Source organism: Anopheles coustani, chromosome 3 (genome assembly GCF_943734705.1).
Source record: "Anopheles coustani chromosome 3, idAnoCousDA_361_x.2, whole genome shotgun sequence".
In the NCBI taxonomy this organism is placed as follows: domain Eukaryota; kingdom Metazoa; phylum Arthropoda; class Insecta; order Diptera; family Culicidae; genus Anopheles; species Anopheles coustani.
Genome location: NC_071288.1, coordinates 32,703,278 through 32,725,683, shown reverse-complemented (window position 1 = coordinate 32,725,683; position 22,406 = coordinate 32,703,278). Strand labels below are relative to the sequence as shown.

Below are 22,406 nucleotides of genomic sequence, written 5' to 3'. Positions count from 1 at the left end.
CAACAACTGGATTGAGCTGGTTGCCATGAACGGGAGATAGTGAAACGCGTTGGCAAATACAGTCCAGAGAAACTTGTATGCAGTTAAGGATTCGGTGTTTGTACATTTCGGATGTCCATTTGGTAGGCGTCTCCCAACCATTTCTTTCCAAAATCATCCTTTCAATCATCCCTAATAAAAAGATAATCGGATAGGAAAAGGAGGAAAATGGTCACAAAAGGGCGAAAGGCACATGGCATTCATGGAATTCCATAAAGTTGTTGTGTCATCGCGCGAACGCGCAAGGCGGACGTGTTCATGAAACGAATTCAAAATAACAGACCACATTTTTCCCCTCCGGAGTCTTCCAAAGTGTGCTTACGAAACAAACGCAAGACAACGATGCCGTTTACCGTACAGTAAAATATGCAGACAAGTCATTCTATTGCAAGATAGAAGTGGCAAACGAAACACACAGTAAGAAAACAGGCGTACGATAATTTAAACCATTTGAAAACATGTGGAATAAAACAGGCACACCTTTTGGGGTGCGATTGCAGCAGATTTTCTTCTTGTGTTTCGCTTAATTCGACTTACCCCGAAACATTTTCCCGGGATAATTCCTTCCACCGGATAAATGAGAATCGTCGTGAATCTGTAGTCATTTTTTGTGGGTTCGTTTTTGCAACACGGTAATAAACACGTTTATTTGAGTTTAGAACTTATATAAACATAATAATAAATTAGTCTAAAAACGCTTCGCACAAGTATTCGCTTTGCTGCGCTACACTCACTCACTCACTAGACATTGGAGTCTGTCCCTTTCAAGGTGGCCATCATCAGATATGTCCTATTCGAATTTCGATATTTCGTAGAGGCCATTATTTGCAGATACTCGGCATTTTAAGTTACCCTTCCGTCCCTAGCTATAGCGGGCGTTAATGTTCGTCTCTTATCACTTATAGTTTAAACAACGGCCCGAGGGAATGTTACCCGCGCAACGTGCTGGTCAATCAGGTCACACACGAGGGGAATGAGAGCTTGCGGAAATGCAGTACTGGGCTTTGCTGCTGCTGCTGCTGGCAGAACTTTTTCCTTCTTTTGCTGTTAGTTTTTAATAACGTTGTACTACTTCACTTCTTTTTATCACACGTAAGCCCTTTCTGTCGTTTGTTTCTTTTTTCTCCTCTTCGCTTGAACCTTAACCTTCTTCCAAAACGCACATATTCCAAGGCAAGAGTGGTAAGTGGTTTGGGAAAGCATGGAAAACATTACACTGGGAACATCGTAAGAGGGGTTTGGATCGTTTGAAACGATGCGAAGGTATTAAAGGGTGTTCTGGTATAAAATTTTAACTGCTTTTCCAACTGGCTGTCGACTGTCAAGTCAACTTAGATAGAATTTGCTTTCGCTTGAAGAAAAGGAAGGACGCCGCCGTTACGACTGGCTGACGGAACGGAAGGATGGATTGAGCATGACGATTTCCTCCTCACTGTCGTCCTCGGTGTCGGTGAGCGGATCCCGCTCGTCGTCAAAGTATGGCTGCAGTTCTACGAAGGAGAAACAAACGGTATGAACAAAAAAGCGATCACCCCTTAGACACACCTTATTCGATTTTATGAAAACCTACTCGTAGTAGATGCCCGGAACAGCTCCGTTTCCTCGTCGTCGTCGAACAGCTTGCGGTTCAGCTCGCCCTTCTGGGGCAGGAGTGAGAAATTGTAGTAGTAGCGCGAATCGCGCCGGCGAGCCTGAATGTACGTGAAGCACAGGATGCCACAGGCGATGATGCCAACCGAGCCGCATCCGGCCAGAATGACGAACAGCAGTCGCGGCAGCCCGAGAATACGTTCATCGCGCGTCAGACGGAACACGAGACCGGGCGCGCCACCTACCGGTCCGAGGCGAATTTGTCTGAGGAGGGAAAAGGAAAATAGTGCACAGTAAGAAGGAATGGTACTTAAAATTGCAATGTTTTCTTATAAAACCCTTCGAAGCCCTTAAACAAATCTGTTCAGAACGGAATGGCTGGTTTGAATTGTGTAAATTTGTAACGAGTAGATTCGAGTAGGCGTTTCTTGACTGCGTTTCAAGGGTGCAATTTTTTACCAACGCAGCAGGCTAGATCAACTTTTTCTGTATCGTAGCACTCTCTTGCGTTTGGATATTGGCACGAGAAGCACGCGTTTTCCATTTTGAGATAATTAAAAATAAAACACAACGTAGGAATCTGAAGAAACTAGGAGCGATAGTTTCAAGAGGCAGTATCGAACGAAACAAAATCTTTGCATATTCATTATCTAAAGCAGAGAGCAGATCATATTTTTTGACGAATTACAGCAGTGTACTTAGATCGTCAAATGCTGCAAGCCTATAGTAAAGCACTTGATCGTCGTACTTACATCTTGGAACACCAAACGGGTCAAGTAAACAATTAGTCGTTTTCTAGAATCTAGCCTTTCTCTAACTTGAGACTTGCTTCGTTTGAAGATCTAAGAACACTGCTGGGATTATCTAAATGGTACGTAAAACCCAGTAATCCTATAATGGTAGATTGTTACAACGATGCTAAGGGTTGAATGAGGTCAAAGTAGTCTTTAGCTTTTAAATGTTATTAAACATCTTTTGCAGTTCATAAATATTAAGTATGACGATTTCGATACCGTTGCATTTGAACGATTCATTAAAGGCAAACGGAAAATGTTCCTCTCTAATACTTACTTTTCACCCGCCTCGTAGCCGGATGGCTCGGCGTGCACGACAATGTCCTTCTCCACCGGAATACCTTCCTCGAACTGGAATTTACCCAGTTGTCCCGTATTGCCCGTGGCAAGAATCTTTCCTCCCTTGGCGTTTCCTTCGGTGACGTACACCTTCGCACCCGGCAGCGGGTGATTGGCATCGTCCAGTACGATTCCTGAACGTAAACACAAATAAGGATTTAACAAAGAGGAAACAAACTTGACGGTGCTGCCGCGCGTCACTTACCACTCAACCGAACCGGACTTGCCGCACTACCTGCGGGGTCGGTTTTAATTTCAACACCACCATCTAGTGGGAAAACTTTCATCGTTTTGCTCGGTTCGAGCACGCCAAAATCCTTCCCTTGGTGGGGTGGGTATGGGATGGCCGTAACCGGTGGCGCAACTATGCTCTCCCGTGGTCGAGCCGCCTCCTGCATGACTATATCGCCCAGATCAAGAATCTGGTTATCGTTCAGCGAGATCGGTACCATGCGGGACGTATAGTTGAAGCAACTGATTTCGATGTTCATCGAGCCGGACGGGAGCACGATGCGGAAGTGGGCCAGATTGGGTGTAACCTTGTAGATAAGCTTGTTACCTTGCACGCGCAGTATCGCCCGTCGCAACGGGTTGCCGGCAACGTCCCGCACGTACCCACGGATGCCGGTATCGACTAGCCGGAAAAAGTTTCTCATGCGGTCGAGATTCTGCCGCCAGACGGTGGCAATGCTCGTTTCGGTCGGCATCTTGCAACATCCCAGTTGGAGCGTAAAGAGTGGCACTTCGTACAGATTGTGAATCGCGTTGGTCACGTGTTGCGTGGACTCCACTTGATGCAACTGACCGGCATCGATCGTGCACTGGTCGCTTTGTGCCTGTCGGTACTTGTGACCTCGGATTTTGTCAGCGAAGCGCGAATAGATCGCCACCTGATCGTCGGTGTGTGGGAAGCTATGGAAATAAACAAGGTTGAGTGAAATCACAATTGAAAAGCATTCTAAGTTTTTCGCCCCTCGAACTTACAACACATCGTGGCCTCCGGCCGCAAAAGTTAGCGCCAGATCGTACTCCTCCTCCTTTAGCATGCGCAGGAACATATCCTTCTGGTGATCGGTTTCTGCGTTCAGTAGCTTATCGGCCAACTCGTCCGTTCGAAGCATCGGATTGCACACGGATTCGTTAGCCCGAAACTGCTGCACGATCTCCACAAAGTCGTTCTTCACTGGCACAAAGTGTAGCACCGCGTTCTCGAGGAGCTTGATATATAACGGTTCCTTAATGTTGTAACCGGCGAGAACGTGGCGGGCCAGATTGATCACCATTTCGCGCCCGACCGCGGCCGTTTGGAAGAGTGACGACACGATCAATATGTGCAGTTTTGTTTCCTCCGGTGAGCCGATCTGTTAGGTAAAAGTATTGTATTAAAAACATAACCTTCATTGGTTTTTTTCTGAATGAATGACTACGGCTACTTACATGATCGGTCACCTTAATGGAAGGATACGCCATCGAAACCTCATTTCCACTTAATTCGAACTCCACTGTTTTGTAGTCCCGATTCTCAAACTCCCCCATGGTCGCCTTCAGCTCCTCGTCCGAATGGTATCGCGTCTTGAGGATGTTCTCCAGCTGCCGGAAGTCGTACGCCGACGACCAGTGCTGTGGATCGTCACGCATCAGCTGAAAATCGACACGCACGGCTTGGGTGGCTTCGGGTGGGATGCGAACTTCCTGCGTTTGCGACTCGTAGCCCTCCGCCTCAACCGTGACGTTGTAGAGTCCGGGCAGGAGCAGCCGATAGTAGTCACCGTCGACCGTCGTGTAGCTGACGTGGTCGAGCTGGTTGATCTGGATGGTGGCGCGAGCGATAGCGTGGCCGATGGTACTTTGCACCGTTCCGGTCAGACCGTGCTGTGCCTGCTCGACGTACTGAAGCAGCGCTTCGCGGTTCTGGTGCCAGAACTCGGGCAGTTCGGATGCGGGTGGAAACTTCACGCAGCTCACCTCGAGTGTAAGCTCGTACGCACCGCCAAACACATAGGACCAGTCCTGCATGCCTCCGGTCACGCCGTACCACTCGGCACCGTTCGTGATGCCGTCGGGGAAGCTCTCCTTGATGAATTTGGGACACGGTTTACCCAAGTGCATCGTCGTGTGAGACTACAAAGAAGGAACGGATGTGGCCTGTTATAATGTAGTTGCGTAGGTTGCATAGGTTAACAAAAAAAATATTGTAAATATTATGAGAAATGGTTTCATCGATTTCAATCTGCTCGGTTGCACTATACGAGGTCGTACTAAGTCGTTTTTTCATACACGGCGCGCATTTCTATAGCAAAGCAACAGTTCTGTGCTATATTATAATACGTTTGAATTCAACGCCAACACACTAGAATATAAGCACACATATGTATATTATAAGGATATGAAATAATTGAAATACAACAGCAAAACAATTGATTTATGTTAGGATTATAATTGAATCGCATGGATTGCTTTGTGGCGCTGTCAAAAGTAATAGATGCAGCACATTCCCGGGGTGTTAAGCGCTATAGAAGTAACGCAATTGACAAATTTCCCGTTGCCATGGTAATTTGTCTTTAACGTCTATTCGACGACCGTGGAAATAACAAATCTTGATGGGTCCCCTTTGGACAATTTGGTACAAGCAGCGTTTCTACTCACATTTGCATACACGTGCGCCAAATACTTGAACAGTTCGTCCTCCTCAGTCGGATTGACCACCGTGCGCGGATTGCTGCTCGTGTCGCCAAAGTCCTTCGGTGAGTCATCGTACGGGTAGTTTGCTACCAGTGCGCCACCGTGCAAGTTTGCCGACAGGACGAATGGCGTCGAGCGCGACCAGTTCATGACGGCCAGCGTTTCCGGCTCCTGGTGTGCGTTCCACTGGTTGCGCCCAAACTGATCCGGAAAGTTGCGATTCAGATCGACATTGTTCGCGTTCGAGCGCCCCCGCAGGTTCTCCTTGTCGTGTATGTCGGCCATCTCGTACCCGTCCGGATTCATGCTGAACAGCAGATGCAACCGAGTTTGACGCACCAAGCGTGTTACGCGCTCCGTCGCGTTGTAGTTCTCGCACAGATACTTTGCGAACAGCAGCAGTAACTCTCGACCGACCACCTCGTTGCCGTGCATGTTGGCGATGTACTTAACCTCCGGTTTAGTGGCCACGTGTTTGCCCGGCCCTTCCGTGATCTCCATCACCCACAGGTCGCGCCCCTGCACGGACTTCCCGATCGAGTAGAGGTGCGTGATCGACGGGTAGTTTGCGGCAAGTTCGTTGATATAACTACAAGAAAGCAAGGAGGTTTCATTTGTTACAGTAAGAAATCTTGTAGCATATAATTTCGCTCCAGCTTACCTCACCATCGCGGTGTAGTTATGGTGCACAAACTGTGGCGTCTTCGCAAAACCGTACTGATCGAAGGTTTCACGCACCACGCGGACCTGCTCCGCTTTGGACGGTGCTGTAACAAACAGTGACACCACATTATGGCCAACGATAACTTGTCTCTTTTCTCTTCCGCCTTTTTTTCGTGCGATAATGTCCAGCATTCCCGCGCAGCATAATTTAACGCGTATTTACATGTGCGTGGGGATGGTAAGAGTTGTTTAGTTTTGTTAGTACTATGAGTTATTGTTAGGCTAAGCTCTAAATCGCTATTAAATATGATGTACAGCATCTGAAAGTAAGAGATCACCGTAAGGCATGTGAAATATCACTTCGGGGCGCACATACATCCGCGTACACTAAGGGACACATACACACACACAAACAACCAATACAGGACACGCACAAACGGCAGAGAACGAACAGACGAACATCTTAAAGTTATTTATATTACAATATGTTACCCTTTCGTTTCAGGTATACATTAGTTCCAGTTCCGCCGGGAGCAAACTTCCATTCCAGCCTGTGGGCATGCGGGATTATTTATCTTTTATTTGTATATATTCCCTTTTATTTCTGTACACATACATACACACAAAAATTCGAACGCACTGTGTCGTGCCGTGAAATATTACACTCGAATAGTTCATTTGGTAATGTTGATACGTTTTTAACATGTGGTGTGTATTTCGGATAAAGATTTTACAGCGAGGAAAGAACTTGATACTCTAAACATTTACAGTGATTCATAATTAAAAAAAAAAACTAGGACAACGTTGGCTCCGGTCCGGCCAATATTTATATTGTTCCTGTCTACTTTAAGGGGGCGCTCCTTGGGGACCGAATGTACATCGTTTAATGGGAGCACTTGTGGGGACGGGGACATAGGGGTTTCAACGGTGTTTGCTTAAAACCCGCAGAAACGTACAACATTAGTTACACAACAACAACAATGATTTTATCATGCCATCCGTCCATTGGCGGTTTGGTGAATCCTTCCCCGATATAAACGGAACAGAAATGTTTTGTTATCACCCGCTACTCGATGCCCACCACACCGTGTTTGCTGCAACGCGTACCATCGGTGGATTCTGATGGATATTTTCCAGATGGGATATCCTTGAAGGATTGAGGATTCAATTAAAGATACGCAGCTGCTGCACTGAGAGATTTTCTTTTCCAACATTCGTTTTGAATACGAGATTTACGTGACGAAAATCCACCACACTGTGAAGTGTAATGGAAGCGCACACGTGCCATTGAAATCTTTGTGGTATGCACATACAATAAACGAAAACGAATATGAGAAGCATGGCTCACGTTGTGAGAAGGTCAAAAAGGCGAATATGAAAATCCTTCTCCAGTTTACACTTGCTTCGAGAATTCGAGATACAGTTGCGTAAAAATCATTTCAAATTCCAACCAAATCTAAGTAACTTTTGCTCGATAAAATAAATCCGTTATTACAATGCACGTATCGAAGCAACAGATACAATCAGAACCAAGTATCCCACAGTTTGCCTTTAAGCTACCAGATGATTCCTTCTTTTAGTAGTTGTGCAATTAGCTTGCGGTTAGTATGATTAGTGTTTACAGCGTAAAGGGAGCGCCGAATGGGAATGGGTTAGCTAGCATATTCGAGCATGTAGTAACATTCGTTTAAACCTTAAGTTACGCAAAGCAAAACAGTTCGGAGCTACCAAAGTTCCCTTTCAACATTATTCTCGTAAAGAGGGTGTACATGTTTTTCCGTACAATGTCTTGCCGATCAACGCTAACTTGAAGGCTGCTAAATACTGCTTAAATGAACAATATTATTAAATTTAAAATACCATACTCCTTTCATACACGCCTTTACTTGTAGATATTGAATGATTTTGTTCATAATTTGTGTTTGTGTGTGAGGAAGTTGGTTGTAAGTTACTGAAGCCCCTAAAGCATGATTCAAGTGATGTTTTTGTAGGTACATACTGTGGCCAACTTTTGGTTAAACGATTGTTTGTTGACTCTTCTCATTTTCGGGAGTTTAGCACCCCGTCCCAGTTAAATCATACAGCGGCAGGCGTACACTGTTCGAGAAGAAAGATTTACAGGTTTGTTTTTGGAAATAGAAATCCCACCACCCGTTACGTATGTTAGTTAGCATTTTGGTTAGCTTGCCCTCTCTCCCTCTCTCCACCTTTTAATGCTACTAGAGTGTCATGCCCCCTGCCGACCCGGCCTCGCTCTAACAAGCTAGCATTACGGCAGCAAACTTTAAACTTCCATCCGCTCTTTCCGTGTGCATGCGAACGAATGAAAACGCTGGCAAAATCGACACACGGTAGGTATGGCGATGGTGGCTTTAGATACCTTCTTGCGAGTCGTAGCTCTTGAGGCTGAAGTTCAGGCGAAGCGTCCGGTCGGTGTCAACCACCGCGTGCACTTCCTCACTCGGGTAGTAACTGCAAGGTAAGACAAAGCATTAAATAGTGCACCTAATATCCACTATTTCTCGAAGAGTTTCTTTTGTAACATACCCAACAGCTTCGACGCGGATATTATACTCTCCCGGTACGAGCAGGCGCCAGTATTCGCCACGATCGGTCGTGCGCACGTTACGATCGACACCGCTCACGATGACATCCGCATCCTTGATCGGATAGCCGGCACTGTCGGTGACAAGACCCTAACAGGAGAAAGAGATCAAAAGATAAAATGACGGAGCTGGCTTCTTTACGGGTCTCGTAAACGACGTTCACCAAACATTTACCTTCACACCAGCATGCACCAGCTTCATGTACTCGATCAGACTGCGCTTGTTCTTGTTCCACTCCTTCGGCAGGTCCGTGGCCGGCGGAAACTTGCAGCAGCTCAGCTCCAGCGTCACCTCGAAGCAATTGCTGTAGACGTAGTTGAAGTCCTGCATGCCACCGCTCAGCTCGTACCAGTACGCACCGTTCGTGATGCCATTCTGGAACGTTTCGTTGCAATCACGGCCCTGGCGCATCACCGGGTGATTTTCCGCGTACGTTAGTGCCGCATACTTGAAGAACCGATTGTCCGGCGTCGGACTATCCTCGCAGCATTCGTGATGGTGGCTATGGGAGAGTAGAATAAAACTCTTCAAACCCTACTGCTGTTACGAAAAATTAATCGTCTCTCTTACATGGAGTTATCGTACGGGTAGCTGGCAACGACGGCACCGCCGTGCAGGTTTGCGGACAGCACGAACGGATTGTTCAGGATCCAGCTCATGACGGCCACCGTTTCCGGCTGGCGGCGCTTCATCCGCTGGTGGCGCGTCCGCTCGTCGTCGAAGCGATCCGGGAAATCACGGTTCAGGTCGACATTGGCCGCATTGTAGCGTCCCGTGTAGTCCGACGGAGACTCACATACGCCTTCCTGAAAGCACGAACGATGGAGAAAATTATTAAATCGAAGCAGTGTAATAAAGTTATCGCTTTTACGTTCCTCCTTAATACAACATTTTTGTTTTACGATGGCACGTTCGTAACAATATATCTACTTTACGGGTTTACTGGAAACAAATACACATTATGGACACACAAAAATGAAGCGTGCCGTTTTCCCACACACTGCGTTAAAGAGTGTCTCCCACGCACCACAGGACGGCCATAGATTGGAAATGAATCGCTTCCCTCTCGGACGTCATAGTGGGTTTTCCAACACAATTTCCCTTGGCCGGGAAGGAAAATAAATACGATAAGATGCTGATGACTGCGTCATCGACGGAAGCGAAAAGTTAAAAAGAAAAACCGAAACCCGTGGGTGGGAGGAAAACTGCATCCCAAACGCGTGGGCACGATAAACGGTAGGATAAAAATGGTATCGACTTTTCCGGTGGGGATGAGACGTGACATTTTGTTTGCGTAGGTGTCGCTGTTTTAATTTCCTGGATGAACGATTGGCTCGAGGAATTAGGCTCTGCTTCCTCCTTGGTCTGGCGTGGAACGGTGTTGAATAATTATTCATTCGAGGCGGTTGAGCACGACTTGTTTCCAAACATATGTTCTCGTGTTTAGCCTGTGGCATCATCAATCAGCCAGTTATCGACCCTGCCTGGTTCCTTCTGGAAAAACGTGTTTTTTTGCTTCGTACCCTTTGGAAGTATGTTTTGTCCTGCTCTGTCGACATGTGATAACACATCGCGACTTGCTTGTACTTTATCAATGCAAGGTAAAAGCAAAAAAAGTTCTATTTCATAAAATATTAGTACCACCGAATAGATTGGCAAAATGTTATTTCATAATCAAAACACAAACAAATGAAACCATTTTGCTTCCTCATCGGGCGGACGTGCGTCCAATGCGCCTTGTCAGCCAGTCTTTTGCGATGTGCACCATTTTACTTATTTTTTTCATTGTGTTACTACAGTGAACCGTTAACGAATGGGTCAGCTGGAAAACTCTGAACTCTGGTCGGAAACACAACGACCAAATGTGATGTCTATCAAAGCATTAAATCGGGGGGTTTCCTAGCAAAACACATTTTTGCACCCATTGGGGTGACCAGGGCGTGTACAATACCGGAAAAGGTTATCTCGTGGCAGCAGATCCACTGCCAGTCCCCGCGTGTGGCCGGCGGATGGGGGATTATTTTGTTTAGTAGGTACACTAACCACACACAAAAAATGAATCACGTTTCAAACGTACTAAATGAGACTGCCTGGTGTTGGCAGTTCCGGGGCCAATGTTGGTGCCCTGGGACTGATCATTGCTTAGAGAAACCAACACGAATCCAACAAACACGGCTGCAAATCTTACATTTGAAGAACGGAAGACTTGGGTCCGAATAAAATCTTTCCAGGACAACACGGTCTCTTAACACCACAGTCATACGCTTCCAGACGGAGCGGGGAACGCAAAGGTGCTAATTAAGTGTCCCGTTTGGTCCCGTTTCTGGATTCTGCCTTCTACTGGCCTGGCCTGGCCCGGTTCGTTTCTTGATGCTCTGATAAAATATGTTCATCTCGCCTTGATGCTTGCATCTTGGAGTAGGAAAACATCTTCGGGAAAACCCAATCATAAAAGCCCATGGGTTAACCCCGAGATAATGACATCTGGGACAAGCTTATGCCGGGGGACCGTATGCTGTGACCGTATAAAGTAGCAACCATTCACACTCGCATCCAGTCTGACGCAAGATACTGAAGGAAAAATAAAAACGAAACGTTTGAATAAGAATTGCGAACTGCACTGCGAACCGGCTCAGAACAACCTTCTTTGCCGTTTGGAAGCGTTCAAGTGTTGGTGGCACCGATGGATGATGGAATATAACGTCATTGGTGATCGCTTGCTATGAATAACAACAAATGTACAAACTCCTTGAGATGCGCCGACGGTTGTTTGGTAAGCATTCGTAATGGAGACGGCAATGGGAAGTGTTGATAACCTTAAGGTAGATTTATGGCAGACACAACAGTGATGTATCGGCAATCCAAGTCCCTATGAGAAACGTTTGGCTAATGTGGATGAATGAAATTGCCATGCTTCGATTGAAGAATCAGTTCAATGGAAAGTAGCATCAAAATCTGCGGCGGCCGATATGAAGATGTAAAATCCACCAGTTTTACTTTTCATTCACTATTCACAGAACTCGATTGATTTTATTTTGACTCAATTGATTTTACTTTTATTTTATTTTTGATGACTGAATTGAACCGAAATATCGTGTTTTTCCCAACGGTTGTTTTACAATTTTCAACCCAAGTTTCAACATGGTGAAAAACTTTATCAATCAGTTTGCGTGTAATTTTATATTTTTTCTTTTACTTATCACCTAATCATCGTATCGTTTTAATATTGTAGTGATGCTTGCTACGGTAGAGGCAAAATCCTAAATTTCCATTGAAAGCTAATTATTTTACCCAAAATTAACGAAATTGGATACTTTTTACTATGAAGCCAATTAGTGAACAATCGAATTCAAATCAAAAATTATACTATGAAACATCATCAACATGTTAAGATAAACTTTCCGTTACCTTTCTATTTTCGTTACGCTCCACAAATAATGTGCATCCTCTATTCAAGCATCCGCTTCTGACTGGCCAGCACACATTTTCTGCTGTTTGGTTATTCAAACATTCTAACAGAGAAGTGCTGCTGGACCAGCGGATGACAATGTGATGCTAAACTGTGTCAAACGTGGTTTTCACACGGTCCACTGCCTCGCGAATAGCAGCAGGCAGTAACTTTATAAAAATGAAAACTCGCAAATGGATACGAAGTGAAAACTCATTTTCACAACAATACATCAAACCGGCGATGACCGTCGTCATGTGCCACCTCATCGAAGCACATCGACAGTCGTCGTTGGTTACAGATGGTTGGATGCTTGGACTAGGGGGAAGTAGTGGAAAACGATTGGCATTGCATTAGAATTTCCCTGTATCACAGTGTGCTTGTTTTAGTAGTAAAATTCTCCGGTGAAAGAAAGTGAAAGTTGTGACCTAGAATCGCCGGTTTCCCCGTGTTTCCCCCGGATGATGGAAAACGACTCCGGAAAAGAATCCAAATTTCAGCGATCAGCGGACCATCGTACGGCGGTCAAACGCAGGTGGGACAGTAGCATTAAACTGTATCTTAAAAGCTGTTTTTGGATGACATAACTGGATAACATAAAGACCGGTAGTAGTGAGCGATACCTGCTGACCGGTTTTTGACGTTCGCGCACCGTCTATAGTCCGGTCGAATCTGTGGCACGCACTTCCAGAGATTTGTAGGTGAAAGGCACGTAGTGTGCTATGCCGCGGTACTAGCCCGAGATTGTGTATAGCTTAGGTGTGGCTTAGATCTCGTGTAGTAAGGCAAATGATAGTTTCTCTTTGTCGAACACTGATTGTGCGTTGAACGGTATTATGAAATTAAACGTATCATTTTTTGGCATAATACATAAACCGATCGATTGTGAGTCTCAGTTTTTGAATTCACATGGCGTTTCGGATGGAAAGAATTCCTTTTCATTTTCAAAACATACTTTCTTTTAAAACAATGTTGCTGTGAACGCCCGCCATGTTCGTCTATTGTCTTGGAGCAAGCGACCACACATGACTGTTTTTGTGTTATGAGAAAACGTCCACGGGGAGGGTTAATCATAGTAGGCCACTTAGTAGTAATAGTGATTATATGGTAGAGATTGTTGCAGACAGAGCAATTGCTTGATTCAAATTCTTAACTCGCGTCTAGGTGCAATACGTATTGAATCGAACCTCGTCTACTCAAATATGTATGCGGAATACCACATAGGGAAATCCACCTGGGAAGTACAGTCATTATCGATTAGCGCATCAACTGTGTGAAATGGGAGCAACATAACAATTAACTATATTACGAAGTAGTATTCGATGTATCGAGTGATCCATTTACCCACCAATGACACACTTAGCGTGCTCGAATGTAGCGACGAAAACATGCCAGAGACAGTAATGGGAACAATTCCATCTGTTACACCTTTTTGATGGTGTCATGAACGCAGGCTCGTAACTCTACGAGAAACAGTGATGATTTGAATAACTTCGCACTTGGCGTTTGACGTCACGGTTACACGCTGGTGGTGGTGCCCAACATAAGGCATTCAAAGACCTCCACCAACTCCCACACCAAATTAGTCTCGGCCTTAACATTCGCTACAATATGCTTCCTTCAATGGACGAGTTTCGCTTACCCGTGACCGCTGGTAACCGTCGGGATTCATTGTCGGCATCAGGTAGATTGCCGTCTGGTTGACGAGGGCATGGATTTCCGGATCACGCTCGTAGTTTGCCAGCAGGAACTGGGCCAGGTACAGCAGCAACTCACGGCCCACCGTCTCATCGCCGTGCATGTTGGCCACGTACTTAAACATTGGCATCAGCAGCGGCCGCGGACGGTTCACGTTCGGGCGTATCTCGAGCACGGCCAGTGGGCGTCCTTCGCGCGACTGCCCAATCGTGTGCACCTTGGCCAAATCCGGATATTCCTTTTGCAGGTGCGCCAACACATCGACCAGCTCATCGTTGCCTCGATAGTGTGGCTGTTGGAGAAAACTTTCGTCCTGCTGAATTGCCGTCACAACACCGTCGCCCGTCGTGGTTGCCGTTTGCACAGTTTTGCCGTACACCGAGAGGCCGTTTAGAGCGATTGCTGCTGCCAACAGCGATAATAGTTTCACATTCGCAATCATTGCGCCCCGGGGGACTGCGAGGACTTGCCTCGCCACCGTCGACGTATAGAACGCACCACTTCACAACAAATAAGAGCTATTTGAGTCGAATTCGGCACAACACTTTCCACACACTTACTACCCACGTACTAAGTGGGAACAATTTTCCACCCCGCGGCGAGGAAAAACGGTATTTTCCCTGCTATCCCCAACCGGGAGGAAGAGACAGACAGAGACACGGAAGCAAAAATCCTGTGCTTGCTCGACGATGGAAAACGTTCGTTTGACAGCTCTTTGTGAACTGCAGCGCAAGAACTGTCTGTGCATTAAGCGAGCTATCTACATGGCAAACATGGCGAGAGCAAACAATTTGACAGCAAATGCATGAAACAACTGTCGCTTCTTGTGATTCATCGGTTTTTTCGATCCGGTGGACTTGAAGCTTTAGTAGGAGCTCATTGACAGCTGCCAAAGACAACAAAGACAAAATGTTTGCGTATGTAGAACCCTACAAATGTTTGCTTTTTTAAAAAAGTATGGAGCGCATTTAACCGTTCCGGAATGGTCTTCGATATGAGCAGAAAAACGGAAGTTTTTATAGAAGGATTGTAAGCAAATAGTATTTTCGCCTAATTTGGTCATGTAATATAATTGTGTGTAATGAATTTGGAATCGTTGATGAATTGCAATGGCATAAAAACCCTACCGAATTTGTTTTGGTACTAACTCAACGGATTCAATGGAACGTGCACTGCAGCAAGAAAGTCTGATATGGTTTTGTTATATCGATAAGATAAGCTCCAGTTAGTGTGTGTAAAAGCTGTGAACGATTGGTACCATTTTTTATGTTATTGGTTAAACTGGTGATGCGATAAATCGTTTCGGCGCCCGCGTGTAAAATAGTTGCCTAGTTTAGGGCAGTACACGACCGTTCGTCAAGATGGATAGCTATCTGGGATTGGCAGAGCACAAACTGAAACCCCGTAGCGTGGTTGACGCATTTTCTAATCGCACAGGAACAGTGAAAAAACGGTAAACCATTTTTATTGGATGACGTGTGCTGCATCCAGTCTAGGGAGTAATCTTTTCAAAGTCTACTTGTCTTTCTCCCATCTACAGACCGGTACGCGTACCACCACCTCAGTCGCCTAAACCAAGAGTAAGTGATAACACGGAGTGATAAATTTGTCGATACGGTTTTTAGAGATATGCCCGGAACGCTATTTTGCAGTCAGTTTCGCAGGCTTCCGCCGTCGTAGACGGCACCGGACAGTTCCATTATCTGCTGGAAGAGCATCTTGCGGTCGTGGAGAAAAATAAGCGACTCGAAATGAGAAACTCTTTGCTAGAAGAGGAGAACACGAAACTCAAATCCGACATCGATAACCTACGAGGTGCCTACGAGGAGTTGCAGGAAAACCTCGGAAGTGGGACGTCCAAATCCTTCGATACCGGCAAATTGCTCGTGCACTTGAAGCTAAAGCGGCGTGCTGATAAAGAAACCCTTGAGAAGCGCAACATAATCAAGAGTAAGTCTTTCTATGTGTGTGTCCGTGAAATATGTGTAAGAACGTTTCGAGGAGTCAGTTCGGCATCCGGTTTATCAGATGAGGCCTGCTTCAATACATACCTTCAGCATGTCGACATGGTGGAGAACATACGAATTCCGCGGATCATTCATGAGTGCGTGACGGTGCTGGAAACGAACGAGAAGTTTATGCGAACCACAGGCCTGTATCGGATGTCGGGAAATCATAAAGAAATCCAGAAGCTGCGCTACGCCATCAACGCAGGCGATTACAAGACACTTCGCAAGCAGAAATCCCCCCATGAGGTATGCGGCATACTGAAGCTGTTCCTACGCGAGCTAAAGGACCCTTTGATACCGTTGGAGACATGTAACCGCATCATTCCTTCGGTTTGGCTTGGCTCTACAACCTGGCGTAAGTATTTAGAAATAATATTTCGAAAATGTGCCATCACAACGAGCTTTTCTTTTTTCCATAGCACTAATTAGACGCGCTAAAGTGCGCTTACTGTATAGCGCCCTTGATGATGTTCGACAGAATACGCTAAAATTTCTTATGAAACATCTGCAAAGGTGGGACAAACAAAATGAGCTCATTTCTTCTCCAAAGTATGAAGTAAGACTGATCAGCTTATTTTTCACTTTCAGAGTTGCTACCATTGAAGAAAATGAGGTGGACACTGTGTCGTTAGGTGTACTGTTTTGTTCAATTATCTTCAACGAAACTCTGGCTGATGTATGTCCTGTGCGATTCCAGCAACTCACCGTTATACCAAAAGAATGTATAATAGTCATGATAGAGGATTACGATAACATTTTCTCGTGATAAAACGTGATGCACCTGAACCTTGTTACGGTGCTTATGTTGTGAAATATGGAATCATCTGAACTCCAGTGTGACTACTATTGTTGAAGCCAACGTATCAAACATAAATGAAACAAAAATATCCCTTTACTCTTGAACATCGCAAATTCGTCAACTGTAAGCTGTGCAGTGTAAAGAACTTGTTATTAATACATAATTAAGAGTAACACGTAGCCTTAGCGTTATATTAAAAAAAAGAACTGCAATCTATATTGTTAATGTTTAGTGATTCATAATAATAGAAGGACAAAAAGCAACAACATATATTTATTCAGAAAGCGTTGAATAACACTTTGATAGCCGAAGTCATAACGAAACGCAGTCTAATGCATAGTCCAATTTGTATTGGAATTAAACATTCAGGGAGTGGTTGATTAAAACCTTTAAGAAATTTATTTTTTTCCTGAATGTCTGAGACAACGTTTAGTTTAGCAATGTTTGGCAAAAATGTGTAACATTTGGGAAGATTATTTTGCAATACAGTACCGGTAATAGTAAACTAATAACAGCAATGCAGTTTTAGAAATGATTTTTTGCACTTTGCTTAAATTTATGAATTGAACCGCCTATTTAAATAAAACATTTGGTCTGTAAACAATGTTTTTCGTGACAGCGCTTTGTTTTGGGATGCTGCATTCACGAACGTCAAAGCGTTTAAAATTGATGAACCTGGTTATGCATTGTAAAAACTGCTGATGTAAAAACTGTAAACAGTAGCGTGTAAACAGTGAAGATGTTATATTGGTTGGCGAGCCTCCTGCTGGTGATTCCACTTCTCAAACTGTTCGATCGATTTCTGCGATCGTACGATAGCATACCGGGACCACCGCGATGGCCGATCGTTGGAAATTTAGCGCAATTCATGGGAGTCGGTGCCGTTGGTAAGCAATACTGGAAGATACTGTGCGATACACCATACAGATTGATCATCCGGTTCTCTGGTAGAGATATTCGCTCAGCTTTCAGACTACAGTAATCGGTATGGTGGGATATACAAGCTGGATTTCCTCTACGATTATACAATCGTTTACTCATCGCCAGAAGCGGCCGAGGTATGGCAGGGTCATTTTTTGAATCGCACTAAAATTTCAATCCATATTCATTTGCGTTGTTTTTTCATTCCAGTTAATTCTGAAATCGAGCAACTTCACCTCCAAGTCGGAAGACTACCAAAAAGTAGCAGAATGGATCGGCGACGGTTTGTTGTTGTCGCGTGGCTACAAATGGCTCACCCATCGACGGGTTATCGCGCCAGGGTTTAATTCCAAAGTGCTGGAACGTTTCGTACCCGTCTTCAGCCAACACTGATGAGTCGATCAACGTGCTTCCGGAGCTGAAGCTGCACGCCTTAGGTGTTTTATGTGAAACGGCCATGGGTGTCACCAGTGGAGAGGAACAGGAAAAACAACGGAGTTACACTCAGGCCGTGGAAGAACTAAACTCCATTTTGTACTGGCGTATGTTCGATACGTTTGGCAATATTAATGTGCTGTTTCGTTTAACCCCCACGAGCCGACGGTTCAATGAGCTGGTGGCGATGTCGCGTAGTTTCACCCACGACATGATCGACCGCAGGCGTAAGATGAAAGAGCAGCTCGAAAAGGCTTCTTCGTCGAATGAGGATACGGCAGATGAGGCGTGCGAAAGGCGTAAACATACCGAACCCTTGATGGATACGCTTCTGCAAGCCCGAATTGATGGCAAAGCATTGACGGACGATGAAATTCGGGAGGAGGTGGACACGTTTACATTTGCGGTGAGTGTTATTAGTTATTCTTTTGTCAATACGATCATTAGATTTAGATTCAATGAAATAGTTGCTGGTTTAATTTCAGGGTCATGACACGGCAGCCTCGGCAATGACATTCCTTTTATACAACGTAGCCAAATACCCGGACGTCCAGCAGCGCTTGTACGAAGAAATCACATCACAAATCGGCGCTGAGTTTAGCGATTTGTCCATGAGGTAAAATGACGTTATCATATTGGTTCATGAAATTAAATTCAAAACCATCATTCTTCTAACTTTTCTCATAGCGCTCTTAACGATCTGCAATACATGGATCGAGTGATCAAGGAATCGCTCCGGCTTTACCCACCCGTGCCGGTGGTCGCTCGTACTGCAACCAACGACATGATGTTGCTCGGACAGCATCTAAAACGAGGTACCACCGTGGCGCTGAATATATTCTCGATGCACCGCAACGAAGAATACTTCCCGGATCCGTGCCGGTTCAGTCCGGAACGTTTCGAGGGTGATGACGACTATCTGATCTACGACCGGTACGCGTATATTCCGTTCAGTACGGGACCTAGGTACTGTATTGGAAAGAAGTTCGCCCAGTACGAGTTGAAGTGCACACTGGTGAAGATTCTGCAGCGGTTTCAACTGCGACTAACGAGCGTAGATTATGTGCCAACGTTGAAGGCGGAAATTGTCCTGAAGCCTGTAGAGGGTATGCCATTGATATTTAAAAACAGAAAGTAAAGGAAGAAGAGATAATGAAGAGCAATTACACTTTTATATGACATACATTCCGCATATTCTAATTTCAGGTTGTTTTATCACAGCCGCAACAAATCCATATCGTATGTTATAAACAGATTAATCCAAATAAAACGAAGACAATTAGGACGTAACTCTGTGGTGTATTGCTTTTAAAAAATACTTGCTTAATGCTATTTTGCCCATTCTCTGTGCAACACTTCTGCCCGCCACCTGTATGAAGAAGTTATGAATAATTGGATGACTCGTTCAACTCGTGAACCACCTGTCACCTATCCGAACTAACAGCGTGGAACAAAACGAAGTGGCATTCCATTGGCTGGCTTTAGGACGAGCTCTAGCCTCATCTTGGGCGCGAAGTTTGGATCCGGGAGCTCTACTTTGCAGCAGCGCAAAGTCTTCGACAGAACCGTCTTTAGTTCGTTCAGGGCAAATTTTTGACCTAAGGAAATGAGAACCAAGAATAAATACATGTTTGCTTTTCAGAAGTTCAGTTAGCGTAACAGCAAATCGTACCTATACAATTTCTGCTGCCTGCACTGAAAGGAATGTAGACGAAAGGATGTCGTTTCGTCTCTCCATCTTCGAACCGCTCCGGTCGGAATTGATGCGGCTCGGGAAAGTACTCCGGATTGTTGTGCATCATGTAGGCACCGAAGGTGATGGCCGTACCCTTTACCAGCTCGATCCCGTTGATCGTAGTGTTTCGTTCGACCGTGCGTGAAAAGTATGGAACCGGTGGGAACATCCTTAACGACTCTTTGACAACCAGGTCCAGGTATTTTAGTTCGTTAATGTGCTGCTGTTTAAGTGGCTGATCGTGCGGCACAATCGAACAGATTTCTTCGTACACTCGCTGCTGAACTTCCGGAAATTTGGCACACGCGTACAGGATGAATGTGATGGCGCTGGACGTCGTATCGTGGCCCTGTAATTATTTTTTTTTTATTTTTATCGTTTTCACACAGGAGTCAAATGGTGCCGAAAATTAACAATAAACCAGCGTTTATGGTCCCATGGGTGCAACTTACCGCGAACATAAAGTTGTTCACCTGACTGTACACCTCTTGGTCGGTAAACTGGCGCCCGGTAAGATCGGAGCGCAACAGTATGTCCAGCAACGAAAGGCGCCTTTTTTCATCCTCTGGCGAGCTCTCTTCTCCCTTGCCAGCGAGCACTTCCGCCCGGCGTTCCTTGATAACGGATGTCGTAAACTCCCGGTTGATTCGGAGCGCCTCCTGGTAGACCTTGTAATGTTTCGTTAAACGAAAGGTCCAATCAGAGTATCCCATGGCATTATACATACGCCAGAAGGTGATGCGAGAAAGGCTAGATTTGTGAATGGAACGTTAAGTCGAGAACACATTAAATGGGATGTGAATACCATAAACTGTTTGTTAAGCGCTTTACTGTAGCTGATCCCCGCTAACTGTTTTTAATTACCAACTCGAAAGACATATTATAGAGCTGTTCTAAACGCCTGAACAACACGTTGGTTGCTTGAATATTAATGTCATATGATGATGACAGCGCACCACCAATCAATCGAGGCCGATAATATGCCTTTCGCTCATTAGTTGATGCGAACTTTAAACACGCAAATCTGTCCAGTGCAGTGGAATGGAACCACAAACAATACAGTATTTAGCCTTACTTTGAAACAGCGCGCACATAGTCAGAGTCTTCCAGCTGCGCTCGGCATCGTACGCCCATTGAAGTCTCCAGAATTACGTCAAGCGTGTAGAGCTTCGCAAGGGCGAAGATGTCCACCACCTTGCCGTCGCTGGCGAGCAGATTGCGTACCAGTACGTCAGCCTGCTCTTCAAACACCGGTACATAGCTGTCGAGGATCTTGAAGTGGAACGCCCCAGTCAGAGCGCGCCTGTTTGCGAACCAGCTCGAGCCGTGATCGAGCAGAATACCATTTCCGAGCCACTCTTGTAGCGTCTCGTAGTCCAGCGATTTGCGGTTGAATTGGTTCGAGGAAATTATTTGCTGAACAACAGGAAGATGTAGAATGGATAAAAATTAACTAAAATCTAAAATCTTCTCTAGAGCATTAAATGTTGTCTTCTAGAATCCTTTTATCCAGTTTGCCAATTTGAAGATTTGAAAACATAAGAATTTTTAACGATCTATCTTTTTTACATAGAATATTCGGTATTTTCGGGATTTTAGTATTTTTCACTGTACATTAGTGCTCTCAATTGCGCAGTAGTTTATCGAATACCAATCACGTTCGAGCAAACACTCTCACTTCGGTCCTTCAGATACTTACCTCAATATCGCTTGGGGAAGAAAATATAATCCAACATTTGCTGAGCAGATCGAGCTTCACTACCGTTCCGTAGCGGTGAAAGTATTCTATCAACTTATCGAAAAACACTGAACCAGCAAAAGAGAACAAAATAAAAAAAAGAAAAGTTTGTAATATGAACCGTTTCCCTTCCTCAGATCACACGATCACTGTTTTGGCAACCCAACCTTGCGTATCATACTGGACCAGCTCCAGTGCGTTGCCGAGAAAAAAGTTGGCCGGCGGACCGGGCACCTTTCCCACCGCGCGATATACTCTGTACCGGAATGAAATGAATCGAAGCAGAATCACACCGAACAACGCAACAAGCAACGAGAGTACAAACATCTTGATATGGTCGGTTGGGTGGCTATAAATCGATGTTTGCGCCTCAACGTTTCATCAACGACTGAATCATGATCTAGCGAAGAGAGAACGCGTTCCACGCGTGGAAGAAAATGGTAAAAAAATTAACCGGTTTGGTGCCGAAAAAAGGAGAAGATGTTTTGGTATCGAGTAAAACTTCTTCCTTTTCTACTTCACATGTTGAATTTCGACATATTTAAAGTATTCATATTCATACTGTGTGGTATTTTTAAATGTTTATATATGTTGCATACTGTTTTTTATATACATTTTAACAGAGAATATATATATTTTTTATAAATAAAGGCGATGTATCACCAAATTAGATTTCAAGAGAACTACACACTCTGTCGCTAGTCATCACGGGAGCCGTTTCTCTCGAACTGACTAATAAACATTATAACAGCGCAGTTTTATTCAACACACTGACCAACAGGACGATATTTAAATACACAATTATATGTACACGTGGAGCAAGATCATTACGACGCACACGTGGCATTTCCTATAACTATAACTACGTGCGAAATGTGAACTAACTCAAAGAACGAGAGAAAAATGTACC

At 44.9% G+C, this 22,406-nt stretch overlaps 3 protein-coding genes and 1 pseudogene across 4 annotated transcripts; 2 read left to right on the top strand and 2 right to left on the bottom strand.

Moving 5' to 3' along the window:
- Nucleotides 1-653: 653 nt before the first annotated feature.
- LOC131260309 (carboxypeptidase D) lies at nt 654-14,532 on the bottom strand. 2 transcript variants are annotated; one of them, XM_058262006.1, is made up of 13 exons: nt 13,804-14,532; nt 9,284-9,519; nt 8,888-9,215; nt 8,655-8,803; nt 8,488-8,579; nt 6,106-6,211; nt 5,409-6,033; nt 4,200-4,883; nt 3,747-4,123; nt 2,968-3,674; nt 2,701-2,896; nt 1,610-1,893; nt 654-1,529 (listed from the first exon to the last, which is right to left on the bottom strand). In XM_058262006.1, the coding sequence occupies exons 1-13, from the start codon at nt 14,299-14,301 to the stop codon at nt 1,417-1,419; spliced, it is 4,395 nt and encodes a 1,464-aa protein (XP_058117989.1). In that variant the 5' UTR covers nt 14,302-14,532; the 3' UTR covers nt 654-1,416. The 2 variants fall into 2 exon arrangements, with proteins under 2 accessions (XP_058117989.1, XP_058117990.1); XM_058262007.1 differs by having other exon boundaries at nt 2,998-3,674.
- A 688-nt stretch (nt 14,533-15,220) lies between these two features.
- Nucleotides 15,221-17,229, top strand: LOC131259517 (WW domain-containing protein tag-325-like). The gene is made up of 6 exons (XM_058261025.1): nt 15,221-15,312; nt 15,400-15,439; nt 15,512-15,809; nt 15,888-16,223; nt 16,288-16,381; nt 16,457-17,229. The coding sequence occupies exons 1-6, from the start codon at nt 15,221-15,223 to the stop codon at nt 16,632-16,634; spliced, it is 1,038 nt and encodes a 345-aa protein (XP_058117008.1). The 3' UTR covers nt 16,635-17,229.
- Nucleotides 17,230-17,377: 148 nt separating this feature from the next.
- Nucleotides 17,378-19,304, top strand: LOC131260332 (cytochrome P450 4d2-like; annotated as a pseudogene).
- A 4-nt stretch (nt 19,305-19,308) lies between these two features.
- On the bottom strand, nt 19,309-21,823 carry LOC131260318 (cytochrome P450 4d2-like). Its single transcript, XM_058262017.1, has 6 exons — nt 21,664-21,823; nt 21,458-21,564; nt 20,834-21,174; nt 20,211-20,508; nt 19,696-20,107; nt 19,309-19,621 (listed from the first exon to the last, which is right to left on the bottom strand). Exons 1-6 carry the CDS (start codon nt 21,821-21,823, stop codon nt 19,461-19,463), a joined length of 1,479 nt encoding a protein of 492 aa, XP_058118000.1. The 3' UTR covers nt 19,309-19,460.
- Nucleotides 21,824-22,406: the final 583 nt, after the last annotated feature.